Below are 14,939 nucleotides of genomic sequence, written 5' to 3' on the forward strand. Positions count from 1 at the left end.
TTAGAATAATATGGTATAAGGATTTCAGTGCTCCCGAGTGTTAATTTATACGCTGTCTCGATAATCCATACTTTACCCCGAGCGGTTTATCCGGATCACGAAATATGTGACCTACGTAATACATTTGTGTGTTTACTGATGTCACTTCCACGTTGTCACTTCACACTGATGGAGTTGATTTGTTGACATGGCGGATAAATCTGGACTTGAAGGGAACATCGAAATTCCACTCATTGAACCAACATCACAGAGTTTAAAGCAACGGTGAGAATACAACTAGTTAATGTGCCCAGAAGTTACTTGACTTGTATGACTAGTCTTTCGAGTGTACCTAAGTTTATGGCAGTTGCAACTTGCATATCGCTCGAACTCGGAAGTCGTCAACTTAAACAGTCACTACTGACCACGGTGACCACCCCAACACCCTCTCAACAATTAGTTTTTGACAAGTTTGCACCTTAGTTTCATTAAATCTCATTAACTCACCATAAGGATGGAACAGAAAATATTTCCAATATTACCAAAATTAGCAGCTTGTGTAAATTATTCGCTTTGGCCTAATTTGTGTTTGAGAATCATGAATCTTGTAATTTCAGAAGAAACAGACGATTATTCATTATTTTCATTCACATTTTAGTGAAACATATTTGCCTAAAGTTTGATTGATAAATGTAAGGAGTCTACTGCTCAGCTTTTCCCAAACGACCAAACTCGAGTTGCCAGTTTGAAGCTAATCTAGGATTGACATGGCTTTTTCTAATTAGACCACATTGACCAGTCAGGTTGTAATAGGTACTTAGTGCTTGTTTCCCTAGTGATTGGCATCCAATAGTTAAACTTCAGATGCAGTAGCCATATTTCTCTGCAAGACTTGAAACACATATGAAGGTATTCACCTTGAACAGAAGGGAACAGATTTACTGTAAGTGTGTGAAGGACAGATTTTTATTTTTATACAGCTTTCTTGAAATGAAATAATCGATAATGGACTACTTCCCCAAATACAGAAGTATTGTGTTAGATCATTCGATTCAAACACTTAGATCTGCTCAGGTTTCTAATTTTTGGAAAAGGCGGGGTGTTAGTATGCATTCCAATGCACAAATATTAAAATTGTTGGTGTGATCAAACATAATAATGCTTATAATGCTGATAAAACAACAAGAAGAAAAGGACACTCAACTTCTCAAAGTCTGTAACTTGACACGGACAGTGACAGTCTACAGCAATCCATGAAATTATGTCAGTGGCTGACTCATCTTTCATATCATTTCCCAGTGATGGGCCAAACAATCACTGATGACTGAAGCTGCGGGAGTACTGCACTTTACCGGGTGCACTTTTTTGCAGATTAATTAGCGCTGCTGGGGCTCGAACGCGCTTTGCCGGTTTACTGACTTCGTTAATTAGTGACGTAATTGGCGGACGCTCTACCTCGGGACCACAAGTACCATCACAGTTAATGAGTGCTCGTTTAACGGGTCATTTGCACAGAAGTGAGGCGGAAGCACGAGAAATGAAAACAAACCACTGCGCACTGGTTTGTTTACATTTCTTGCGCTTCCGTCCCACTGTGCTACGCCCTTCCCATTCATTTTTTTTTTGCGCCATTATTTCTTGGACTGTACTGACAGTACTGGATGGATCGAAATGTGTTTCAATTGGATATAATAGGATTATACTGCCCTAAGGTAAAGTCAAACCCTAAATAAGAATCGGAAAGGGTGCCTAACCCTACCCCTCTCCCAACCCTAACCCTAAGGATCGGAAAGGGTGCCATACCCTACACCCTAACCGTAAGGATCGTAAAGGGTGCCATTCCCTAACCCTAAGGATCGTAAAGGGTTGTTTGACTCTTAAGATGCAAGTGAAGGGAGACGGAGCAATTACCGCGATATAGCAAGACAGTGCTGGAGACAGTGTGGTAGCGCTATAGCGATAATTGCCCCGGCAGAGAGGGTTGCGTCCAGTAAAGTGCATAATATAATGTCTTTTATGTGCAGAGAGGCCCTTGTGCACTGTCAGTTTTGTGATGCGAATGTGCACTATTATCATGAGAAAAGACAGCATCCAATCAAGTGTTAAATTTCCCTCTCAAATTATTTTAAGGATTTTCAGTATGTGAAATGTATATTATATATCAATGTTTGATGTGTTGTTACAAAAATTCACATGTGCAAATACCAAAAAGCTATTGGTCTATGTATAGTTTTCTTCATCTTCCAGCATGATGTCTATGTCTCTGTCCAACGCCACAGTCCGGGAATGGTTCTCCAAGACAAGGGAGGGTGTCAAACCATGGGGGGAGTTCCTCAACACCTCAAAGTTCCGGCTGCCAAAAACAGTTGCACCAGTTCCCAAGAGAGTCATGAAGAACATCGAGAGCTACCAAGGCAACTATCTCTTCGTCTTCATGGGCCTCGTCATCTTTTGTGTGTAAGTATCAATTTGTCTAGTGCAGAGATAGAATTCTGGATGATGTCCCCATTGCCTATACCAGATATATGACAGCTGTCTGTAAATAATCGAGTCTTGACCAGATAATCCAGTTATTGACATTGTGAGTGCGGATACACTCTAATGGGTTCAAAAGACACAGTCAACAAACTTCCAGCTCTCAAATGTTTTTCATGATGTCAATCACAGGGCTCCAGATAACTTTTGGGGGTGCGAGTGTACTTACACATCATATTGCAAGTGTAGGTGTACTGAGAATTTTGAAGGAGTACTGACATGTTTTTGTGTGAGCGAGTTGGTGATGTGGTTTGTCTGGACGATTCATCCATCACTATTTCCAACCATGTATTTGTATTTGAAGACGCGTGAGAAATAACTGAGTGACCGTGTGATGCGCGAAATGTCAGGTCCGACTGGATATAAATAGGAACAGTGTAGTTTTTAGCCAATCGAAAAATAATGACGCATATCGTTGCATGGCAACGCAAGTGATTCCTATTGTCGGGGTTTCCTCATGTGTCAAATCGTGTTTCGCAAAAGAAACTTGACAAGTATTTATCCGAAATAGATTTCCATTTGCACGATACGCACGGAAATTAAATGTTAGATGTACAAAGGTATTTATGTGCGTACACGATACGCTTGAAATCTTATATTATGTCAGACTTAATTGATTTTGAGGCGTACATTACGCCTGTACGCCCCTTATCTGTAGCCCTGAATCACAAGTTTGTTGATGCTAGCGTGATGTCTTTACTGTCCAACAAACATTAGAATGAGGTGCGTGAAAGACGTGTCTTTTAAAGGAGAGTGGGGAGCGTGCCGTGAACTGATCCACTACCTACTCGAAGGGGGAACAGGTGTGAAAACTTTGCGCACATGATTTTTGAAATCCTTGCAGTAATCACTTTCTACGCAATGATTCGGAAGCGTCGTGTTTCTGCTCGAGCATTTGTATACTAGTATCTTGTAAAGTGGACTGTTAAAAGAGTATTAAACTCTGCAGGTATTTGAAACTTATCATGTCGCACTCTAAATTGGGTAAACGTATTATCCATAAAATATTCACACACACAGAACCTAGGCTAGGACAGAAATTAACCTTTTGGTATTTTTTTTATCGTTAAACACAATAAAATATCGAGTGTTGTATTGGGTTGTGTATGGAAATCGTCAACCGCAAAATAGCAATAGAACCCGTTCCAGAAGAGCGAGAGTAGACTGACACGCTTCACAGCAGTTTATCGCTTTACATATCCTCGGCCCCTTAATGGTAAAATGGACTGCACCGCTATTCAGATTCACGGGTTCAAATGACAGGCCGGCATTATTCTTAAGTTCGTCTCACAACCCGAAAAAATGCCAGAGAGATAATCAGATGTTATTTAAACATGGACGTTTAACTTTCAAAATGCCATTAACAGTAAAACAGTATATCTGAAGTTTAATCTAGCTAAATTCCAGTTTGTTTTTCATTGGTTTGTAATTTTTGAAATAATTGTCCAAATGAGCCATTATAAACATCCTCCATTAAGATTTGGAATGGTGCAGTCTATACGATATGGCATCGCTGGTTAAATGAGACACATCTGCTTTATTTGCATGTATAATTTTTTAAGATGTTAAGCTATAAACTTCTCAAAATGACTAAATGCTCATAAACTGCTGATAAATGTCCAAATTTCAAGAAGAAAAGTGTTCATTGGTTAGAATGGCTGCGGTCTGAGTATTCTGCAGACAATCCAGTGATCATATCGAGTGTGTAAATACTTCAACCAAGTCCTGAAACTGACCATTATTTAAAGAACATATGATGGCAAGCACATGGGTTGCTGAAGACCTACCGGGGAACCAAGTTAGGTTATTGTCCTACCTCGTGGATTTAGGAAGATTGTGAGCTTGAGGTCTTAACTGAGCTAGAGGTGTGAGCTGTAGTGGTGAGCTTGAGGCCTGAACTAGAGGTGTGAACTGTAGTTGTGAGCTTGAGGCCTGAACTAGAGGTGTGAGCTGTAGTTGTGAGCATGAAACCTGAACTAGAGGTGTGAACTGTAGTTGTGAGCTTGAGGCCTGAACTAGAGGTGTGAGCTGTAGTTGTGAGCATGAAACCTGAACTAGAGGTGTGAACTGTAGTTGTGAGCATGAAACCTGAACTAGAGGTGTGAGCTGTAGTGGTGAGCTTGAGACCTGAGCCAGAGGTGTGAGCTGTAGTTGTGAGCTTTAAGGCCTGAGCTAGAGGTGTGAGCTGTAGTTGTGAGCTTGAGGCCTGAACTAGAGGTGTGAGCTGTAGTTGTGAGCTTGAGGCCTGAGCTAGAGGTGTGAGCTGTAGTGGTGAGCTTGAGGCCTGAGCTAGAGGTGTGAGCTGTAGTTGTGAGCATGAAACCTGAGCTTGTGAGGCCTGAGCTAGAGGTGTGAGCTTGAGGCCTGAGCTGTAGTTGTGATCTGTAGTTGTGAGCTTAAGGCCTGAGCTAGAGGTGTGAGCTGTAGTGGTGAGCTTGAGGCCTGAGCTAGAGGTGTGAGCTGTAGTTGTGAGCTTGAGGCCTGAGCTAGAGGTGTGAGCTGTAGTGGTGAGCTAGAGGCCTGAGCTAGAGGTGTGAGCTGAGGCTGTGAGGAACGAGGCCTGAGCCAGAGGCCTGAGCTTGAGGTGTGAGCTAGTGTAGTTGTGAGCTTGAGGCCTGAGCTAGAGGTGTGAGCTTATAGGTGAGGTGAGCTAGAGACCTGATCTGTAGTTGTGAGCTTGAGGCCTGAGCTAGAGGCGTAAGCTTGAGGTGTGAGCTTGAGGCATAAGCTTGAGGTGTGAGCTAGAGGTGTGAGCTTGAGGCCTGAGCTAGAGGCATGAGCTGCAGGTGTGAGCTTGAGGCCTGAGTTAGAGGTTTGATCCTTGACTGGCAAATGTTCTTTATGCGTTGTGTCTAGTCTCAGTTCATCCAGAGTTTTGGTTTGTGAGCACTATATTTGTTCTCATGGTTTTCCTGAAAGTGGTAACTAGGTGAAACCTGTATTGCCCTGTGTACATCAGGGTCATAATTTGTCTTTAGCAACGCATGCTTGTCGTAAGGCGATAAACGGGATCTGGTCTGTCAGACTCGCTGACTTGGTAGACTGCTTTCGGACCACCACTACCACTAACATGTTATTGTATCTCATTTGCATAGATCCATGCTCATGATGTTGATCACTGGATTGTTTGGTCCAGATTTGATTATTTTCAGACCGCCGCCATGTAGCTGGAATATCGCTGACAGCAGCGTTAAACAACAAGCATGCAAACAAACAACGCTGTGATGTATGTTGATGCAACAGTAAACCTCACTCACTCACTCACTCACTCACTCACGACATTGGCTGCATGTGCCAAAAAGGAATATAAATTAATCTGCCGGTCTTCGATTCCAACCACTGTTACTCAAATATTTTCTACAGCTTACAGATGTGTTACCTTCCAACCAACAAGTCCATACAATGTCATTAAATTGTATGATGTGTTGCTTTTGTATTGTATTGATAATGTTGTTGTTTATTTTGCTCTGAGGGTCAAATTTTGGAAGTGAGATTTGCCTTGGGATAATATATATTCATAATTTATTCTCCCTCATTATGTTACAGTACGAGTACAAAACAGTTCGGCTTTAACCCTGCTCACTGTCTCCTGTTTCAGGTTGACGTCTCCCATGCTGTTGGTGGCTCTGGCTGCCTGTCTCGGGGCCTGCTATATCATCAGTCTTAAAAATGCTACACAGAAACTGGCCATACTTGGTAGGTACAAACTGATGTGTCAAATTTCATACATGTTGGATAAGGTGCAAAAAGTTGTGATTATTTTTGGTATTTCGGGCACGTTCCAGACTGCATGAATAATCATGATTTTGGGAACTATGTTTAACTTAAATTCAAAATACTTGCTAACAGCTTTTAAGATTCCCGCCTTCCCGACCGTCTGGAACGCTCTATTTTCATCTCGGACAGTCAAATTTCAAATGTAGCCTGTCCGGTGGTCTGGTAGATATTTTTACCTCTAACAGTAAATATTTCATAATATCAGACAGGTTGCCTTGTCGTCAGTTTGAGGTATTTAAGGTATTAGGATAATTATGTTAAACTACTTATGATTGGACAGTTCATGTTCGATAACCAATCACAATCATGTACTTTCAGTTTTCCTAAACTCGGTGCATTGCTTGTTAGTGCTATGTAGTTTCATTGTGATGCCTCCAAACAGTGTATGGAGCTTGCACGTGTTGGAAATGGCAGTCACAGTTTCTAATTGTTGAAAACCGGACAGGCAAGCTTGTATCTGGACAGTTAATTTGTTAACAGTCCAGCTGTCTAGCTTGGAATTTTGGGAGTTTTAAACACTTCTTGCTGAGATAATGTCCCTGTGATAACGCATGTGCTTGGATACAGGAGGGTCGTTTTATTATTTTGGTTTTCAGTCGTAAGAAGTCATTCAAAATTACATTCTCAAATAGCATGTGTCTACTTCGTATTGTCTCTTTTCTGAACATAATCAGTTAGACAAGCATGAGTATGTATTGCAGGACAATCAAACTATCGGCAGGTGAACATCAGTTAAAGACTATTGGTGGGCAACTGTTCAATATTCAGACTTTGGAAGGCTTTTAGAATAAATGCCTGTGACTACTAACATTATCTGATTTACTTTAAGTGGAAACACACTTTCTTGTGAATTACAAAATATTAGTTCTTTGTGTGTGTGTCCCATCCAGGATTTGAAACCCATATTTCTGGGTGAGGTGCTAAGTCTCCTAAAAATTCAGCAATTTGAATCATTCAGCCACCAAAGCTTCATTTGCTTTCTAAGCCTCACCAGTAGGTTGTATGTATTTATTATTTGTTGTGTAAGTATGAAGTGTAGTGGGCCCATATAGCAAATGAACTTCTCCTTCACTTCAGGAATGAGTGTCTTGTGACCCGTGAAGATCCGGGTTACAATTGTTCTTCAACAACCCATGCTTGTCTTAAATGGCGTCTAACACTAGTAACAGTATCGGGTGGTCAGACTCGCTGACTTGTTGACACATGTCATCGTATCCCAATTGTGTAGATTGATACTCATGATATTACACTGGATTGTCTGGTCCAGACTCAATTATTTACAGACGTTGCCATATAGCTGGAATATTGCTGAGTGCGGCATTACACAATAAACATACCACCACAACCAGCATGTTGTACTTATTTTTATCCCCCGGGCATGTACTTGTTCTTTCAAGTATGTGGGGGCCGGGGTGATATGTCATCTCCTGATGACTCTTGTTTGTATGAAGTTGTGAACTAATGAAATATGGGCTCATATACCGAATAAACTTCTTCACTTCATTAATGCGTGTGTCTTGTTGTATTGCAGGTCGGGAGGTGACAGTAGCCCAGCAGTATGCATGCGTGGGGGTGCTCTCCTTCCCCCTCTTCTGGCTGGCTGGGGCAGGGTCTGCAGTCTTCTGGGTCATAGGTCAGTATCTCACCCTGTATTGTCAACATTGGAAGGATATTATTGTTGTGGAATATTACAAACCAAAGGGTTGAAAGACTTTGTATGATGGGATCCGAGGCCTGGAAATCTGCACTGTCTGGTCCAGACTCAATTATTCACAGACCGCTGTCATATACATGGGAAATTACTGAAACAATAAACAAACAAAAGTCGTATTAAGGGAATTTTGAACCATTCAGTGATTGTACATATGTGTTGCCAGGGGCGGTGGGGTAGCCTGGTCATTAAAACGTTCGCTCATCATGCCGAAGACCCGGGTTCGATTACCCACATGGGTACAATGTGTGAAGCCCATTTCTGGTGTCTCCTGCCATGATATTGCTACAATATTGCTAAAAGCAGCGTAAAACCCAACTCAGTCTCATGTGTTGCCTGGATACAAGGTATACAACCGCACAAGACACCACTGTTGATCAGTAGATTCATCTAGTAGCTGTAATTATGATGTGTCTTCAAGGGTTTTGATGTTATTGTTTCAGATCCTGCTTCATTGAATAATTCACAGAAATCAGGCACTTAATCAACAAAGTTGTCAAAAATGATTTGTATTATTTATAACGTTCTTTGATTCTTTGTGATTTCAGTGATAAAAGTTTTAATACTGGCATTACAATTCAACATGTGAAGATCACAGAATCCAGATAAAATGACCACACTTTTTTGTGCAATTTTAATAACATTTTTCCCATACTGACTGTTATTGTGTTTTAAAAGTAAATCAGTACAAAAATAATAAAAGTATTATTACTATTTATGTCATTTTTATGTGATTATATATTGTTCAGACTTATCAGTCTTGAAAGTTGAACTGATTCCAAACTGTAGTTGCCATGGTGATTCTCTTTGCAGGTGCTTCCTTCTTTGTGATCATGCTGCATGCCACCTTGCATGTGACAGCTGAAGAGGCTGAGGCCTTCGACATCGACATGGACGAGGTTCAAGTTGTCTGAGTTGTCTCCCTTGCACTAACTCGGTGTTTTACACTGGTACATACCTTACCTTCTGTTGCTGTACATCACATTTTGTTACCAGACATCACATCATATGTTATCCCATCTCTCATCACATCACATGTTATCATCACATCACATGTTATCCCATCTCTCATCACATCACATGTTATCCCATCTCTCATCACATCACATTTTATCCCATCTCTCATCACATCACATGTTATCCCATCTCTCATCACATCATATGTTATCCCATCTCTCATCACATCACATTTTATCCCATCTCTCATCACATCACATGTTATCCCATCTCATCACATCATCATGTTATCCCATCATCTCATTATCCCACATCACATGTTATCCCATCCCACCTCTCATCACATCACATGTTATCCCACCTCTCATCACATCACATGTTATCCCATCTCTCATCACATCACATTTTATCCCATCTCTCATCACATCACATGTTATCCCATCTCTGATCACATCACATGTTATCCCATCTCTCATCACATCATATGTTATCCCATCTCTCATCACATCACATGTTATCCCATCACTCATCACATCACATGTTATCCCACCTCTCATCACATCACATGTTATCCCACCTCTCATCACATCACATTTTATCCCATCACTCATCACATCACATGTTATCCCACCTCTCATCACATCACGTTATCCCACCTCTCATCACATCACATTTTATCCCATCACTCATCACATCACATGTTATCCCACCTCTCATCACATCACGTTATCCCACCTCTCATCTCATCACGTTATCCCACCTCTCATCACATCATATGTTATCCCACCTCTCATCACATCACATGTTATCCCACCTCTCATCACATCACATGTTATCCCACCTCTCATCACATCACATGTTATCCTACCTATCATCACATCAGATCATGTTATTCTACCTCTCATCTCATCAGATCATATGTCATCACATTGTGTGTTATCCAACCTTTCATCACATTAGTTATCCCACATCACATCAGACGTTACCTCACATCTCATCACACCATAATATCTTGCATCAAATCAAATATTGTTACATAACATGCCATAGCACATTTTTGCTCACTCACTAAATTATACATCACATCTCATGAAGTAACACCTTGTTACACCACCACATGACACACCACACATGAGTGTAGTGTTTGCTTGTAGTGATTACTTTTTCTGTGAAGTTTCCTGTACCAGAGAAAAAAATCCATTTTTCTGCAGAGCATCTTTTGCATAACTTTCATGATAACTCCTTTCAAGCCTTCATATAGTTAGTTGCCTTGCTGTGATGTGTTGCTGTGTTGTATAGAATAGAATAGAATAATACTTTAATGCCTTTTCAGGAATTTGTGTTACATCATGGCTGTCTAGTGGCTTGCATTAACTGTGAAATTCTGTCTACTGAAACAGATTAAATACCACATGAAGTCACTCTTGCCATATTGTTAGTGTCTATAGTTTGTTACTTGCATGAACTTTTCATTATTGTTATATCAAAACTATTGGGACAGTTGTAATAGTTTGCTGTAACAATTAATTAAACCTAATTCCCCCACCTTCTCTGGTCTGTTGCGGCGATGTCTTCTTTGATGCAGGGCAGTTGGGTAGGCAAGTGGTTAAAGTGACCTCTCGTCATGCCCAGGGGCGGTGGGGTAGCCTAGTGGTTCGAATCCCCACATGGGTACAATGTGTGAAGCCCATTTCTGGTGTCCCTCGCCGTGACCTAAATAAGTTACATTAATTATTTTTCTGAAAATATCAAAACGTGATGCGTTGGTCATTTTTTTGTGAAAGATGAAGCTATGGTACAAAACTTTCCCAATTCCCTAATGTCTGATGAGGGACAGTGAGGTAGCCTGATGGTTAAAGCGTTGGCTCGTCACGCAGAAGACCCGGGTTCGATTCCCCACATGTGTACAAATGTGTGAAGCCCATGTCTGGTGTCCCCTGCCATGATATTGCTGGAATATTGCTAAAAGCGGCGTAAAACCATACTCACTCACTCACTGGTGTCCCCCGCCATGATATTGCTGGAATATTGCTAAAAGCGGCGTAAAACCAAACTCAGTCAGTCAGTCAGTCTCATCATGCCCAAGCCTGGCCATATCTGCATTAGTCAGTGCTCACAATATCAATCTGTGGCTTGAGTGGTTCAGACTCGGACACCTGTATTACTGACCACCATCACCTTGCTGGACACACCAACACTTCATGTGTCAAGTATTAACAGCTAGGAAGTCTGTGGTTTGTCGACTTTATTCATACCTGAAAATTCTTGTTCCAGGTTTCGATAGCAACATGAGGGGAATCTCCAGAATCTTTAACAGCTGAGCATCAACGACACTAACACAGTTCATGTTATGACGCTTCCAGGAACATTTTTCTTCTCAACCTGTGTCAAAACTTTCTCTATGCAGCCAGAAGACAATAGGTCACGGAAGTGACAATCAGAATCACAATGTGTTGTCTTTTGCACCTCATCCAGCTCATCCTTTATCCTGGATGTGTCGGCTCTTGATGCTCATCTTCATCAGCATTGTTTTGTCAAATGGATCAGCCAGGAATCAGGAGCATGTTCAATTGTGTTGGGCCACGTTCCATTTAAGACAGATAGTGGATCTGTGTAGGAGTAGTCTCGAAAGTAAAATCTTGATCCCTGTTCATGACCTCTTTATTTTTCAGTTTTCGAATAGTGACCTACTTTGTTTACACATTTGTTCTGTTTAATCAGCATTATTTTGTCAATTGGTTTGTATTAGGAAAAAGATCTACTTGTTAAAAAGTATTTGGCTATGTTTTATTAAGACAGATAGTGAATCTGTGGTTAAGTGTAAATTTGATAACAAGAAGTCAGTGCCAGACAATGCCCAGCCTCAATGATCTGCTGAAGCTGATTTCATCAATGAAAATTTATAATGGGTGAAAATTACCTGAAGTATTGGTTTCCATGATTTTAGACAGTGCAAGTATTATTAATTCTATCATTCAAATCTGTACATATCCTGGGTACTTTTTATTGTCCAACTTCAAAAAACAGACTTAGCACTAGGGACTACCCTTAGCCTAGGTTCTAATATGGGAGTTACAGTCCACTTGGTGCTGAGATTGCTTTGGGGAGTAGGACCCTGTATGTCAATCACTGCTGCAGGTGCGTATTGCATGAAATGTACGTCACTCTAAGGCATTATGTATCTGGAGGGTATTGTATATAGCAGAGTGGGGTGTCACAATAGGACTGCTGTAGGAGTTTAGTGATGTGGGTAGGTGGTTAGTGGACGATATAGACAAGTTTTGGGTGCACTTACTAGGCAATATTATCTGTTGGATGAAAATATTTGTAGCGAATTATCTGATAGGTTAGACAAAGACTTTTCAGTTTTACTTATTCAGAGCCAGAAGAACAAAAGAAAACAAAATTTAAGAAAAAAATTTTTTTTAAATTTGGATAGCATTTTGTCACCAAATGCAGTCTATTTTCAATTTTTGTAATTCAATTATTTGGATTTTCTTTATACTTTTGATAGCATAAAATCTGGAGTCATCAATAAAACATGAAGGAATTGTTTTGTTTTTACAGTAGACAGTGAACGCTTAGTGGTATCATGGCTGAACACATCACAACTTCATCATTAGGTGGGATGGAATGTCACAACTGCTGACGAATTTCGTAAAAAAAACTTGATATACATAGTTTTCATGTCATTGTGCTAATGTATGATGGTCTCTGTTAAATTTGTTCAGCAACACTTCCCCAAAGTCTTTGTTGAATGAAAATTTAATTGAAAAAACATGTGATTCTGAAAAAAAGCACTTGTCTGGTTATATCAATATTTTGGTATGATTCTTTTTGGAGCATGACATGGCTTATGATATTACTGTTACACTATTTTATTGAATGGTTTCGTCCATCACATGTGGTAAAGAATTGGGAACTATGGACCTTGTGAAAGCGAGGGGGTCAAATCATTCGTGGTGATGGGAAGATAGGAGAATAACATTAAACTAGATTTATTTGTTTTATTATTAAAGATATTTTGGGGGCTTTCAACACCTAACAGAGTACAAAAAAGTAACATGTAAGTACTGAATGGATTCAACCTTTTATGAAATGGGTATTTATGCTTTAGACTCTTAAAGCATCTTAAAAACATATTGGCGTTAAATTTTACCTCACTATAAACAATCCTTACATATACTACTCAAAGTTTCATAAGAATAATCAGATTGTGTTTCAAGGAAATGAAAACTATTCTTATCTAAAGTGGAATAGTATAGTTAAATGTCTTTGATCACAATGGCATCATTGATGAGGTTATTTTTGCAAGAATATGTGATGTAAAAGAATTACCTTATCAGTGTTTTGTTTGGGGACAGTACTGGGTATGGTTTATGTCCCTGTACAGTTGCTTGTAAATATTGTTATTCCACTACGTGGAATGTGTGTTTATTTCATCACCAAGCATATATTGACAATGTGATAACTATTTTTGCTAGATGCGTCATTATCAGGGGTGAATAAATGTGTATTTGTGGTACTGGCTTTTCTGTTTTCTTTTGATTTGTATGTTAATTTGCTCATAGAAGAGGCAGTGGTTTGCCTATCACTGCAAAAACCCAGGTTTGGTACAATGTGTGAATCTTATTTCTGGTGTCCCCCGCTGTGATATCGCTGGAATATCATCACAAGGGGAGTAAAGTTTAAAACCCTCACTTTTCAAACAGTTTTGTTCCACGTTGAGAAAAAAAAGGAAAGACTTCTCTGCCCATATCCCCCTTTAATAGTCAAATCATATTATCATCCAAAACTGTGTTCCACAGGAGATATCGCTTGTATGAGATCAGACGATATCTCCTAGGAGATATCGTTTTGACAGTAGATTTTGCACAATGCCCTAACAATGCTATGATGTCATCAACTTGATGACGTCACAATGCTATGACATCACTGCACTGCAAATCTAATGGCAGTACTGTGTTCAGAGATGTACATTTTTCATTGAAAACTAATGAAGAGTGATTTTTGATGATAAATAGAATCTCACCCTAGTGTCTTCTGATATCATATATATCAACACTCGTTGATAAAAGTAAAACTATCCTCGGCAAGCCTCGGATATTTGTTACTTTATCAACTCGTGATATATTTGATATCAAATGACACTCGGGTGAGATTCTGTATTTACCTGAATCTTATCAACTCGTGATATATTTGATATCAAAAGACACTCGGGTGAGATTCTGTATTTACCTGAATCTATCTATCTATCTATCTATCTATCTATCTATCTATCTGCTCACAGCCGGTTGAAATGGCGAAAATAAATGTTGTCTGAGAGGGTATGCTAATCCCTCCGTTCTTGGAAGTGTTCTTCCTGTGGACATAGGTAGGACATATTAGATCTGTTTTTGACTTATCTTGCCAATAATCGCAAGCAACTAGGAGGAGGATACAAATCCAGCTGGGGTTGCATCAAGGAAACTGATGTACTGGACTGAGTGAGTTTAAGGCAGTAAAACAGTATTCCAGCAACATCATGGCAGGGGACACCAGAAATGGGCTTCACACATTGTACTCATGTGGGGAATCGAACCCGGGTCTTCAGCGCGACGACTTATCCTGCTATTTAGGCATGCCGATAGATATGAAGCACTAATTCGCATTTCATGGTATTTGTAAGTAGGGCAGCGCCATATTACCAGTATATCGCAATACGCTTTTCAAACATACGTATTGCAATATTTTTTCTGAGAACGGGAATATTGGTAAAGAACATATTTGAAGATTGTGATTATCTTTATGTTTTAAATTAAAATCTGCACATCCTTTTATTTACAACAGATGTTTTCGTCGTTATTCAATGACAAAACTGAATACTATAGTACTGTAAATTGTATAAAAAAAAGAACATAATCCAACCTAATTTTGAGATTGCTGTTATCAGAACCTTATATAGCATATATGTTTAGGGACTTACTATGTAGAAAATAGG

General features: G+C 39.8%; 1 protein-coding gene across 2 annotated transcripts; it reads left to right on the forward strand.

The window, feature by feature from the left end:
* Window positions 1-115: 115 nt before the first annotated feature.
* LOC124262380 (prenylated Rab acceptor protein 1-like) lies at window positions 116-13,484 on the forward strand. 2 transcript variants are annotated; one of them, XM_046696862.1, is made up of 6 exons: window positions 116-264; window positions 2,227-2,436; window positions 6,113-6,210; window positions 7,823-7,924; window positions 8,816-8,952; window positions 11,234-13,484. In XM_046696862.1, the coding sequence occupies exons 1-5, from the start codon at window positions 188-190 to the stop codon at window positions 8,914-8,916; spliced, it is 588 nt and encodes a 195-aa protein (XP_046552818.1). In that variant the 5' UTR covers window positions 116-187; the 3' UTR covers window positions 8,917-8,952; window positions 11,234-13,484. The 2 variants fall into 2 exon arrangements, with proteins under 2 accessions (XP_046552818.1, XP_046552817.1); XM_046696861.1 differs by having other exon boundaries at window positions 8,816-8,901.
* Window positions 13,485-14,939: the final 1,455 nt, after the last annotated feature.

Source organism: Haliotis rubra, unplaced genomic scaffold (genome assembly GCF_003918875.1).
Source record: "Haliotis rubra isolate DU_JTF1 unplaced genomic scaffold, ASM391887v1 Scf834, whole genome shotgun sequence".
NCBI classification, from domain to species: domain Eukaryota; kingdom Metazoa; phylum Mollusca; class Gastropoda; order Lepetellida; family Haliotidae; genus Haliotis; species Haliotis rubra.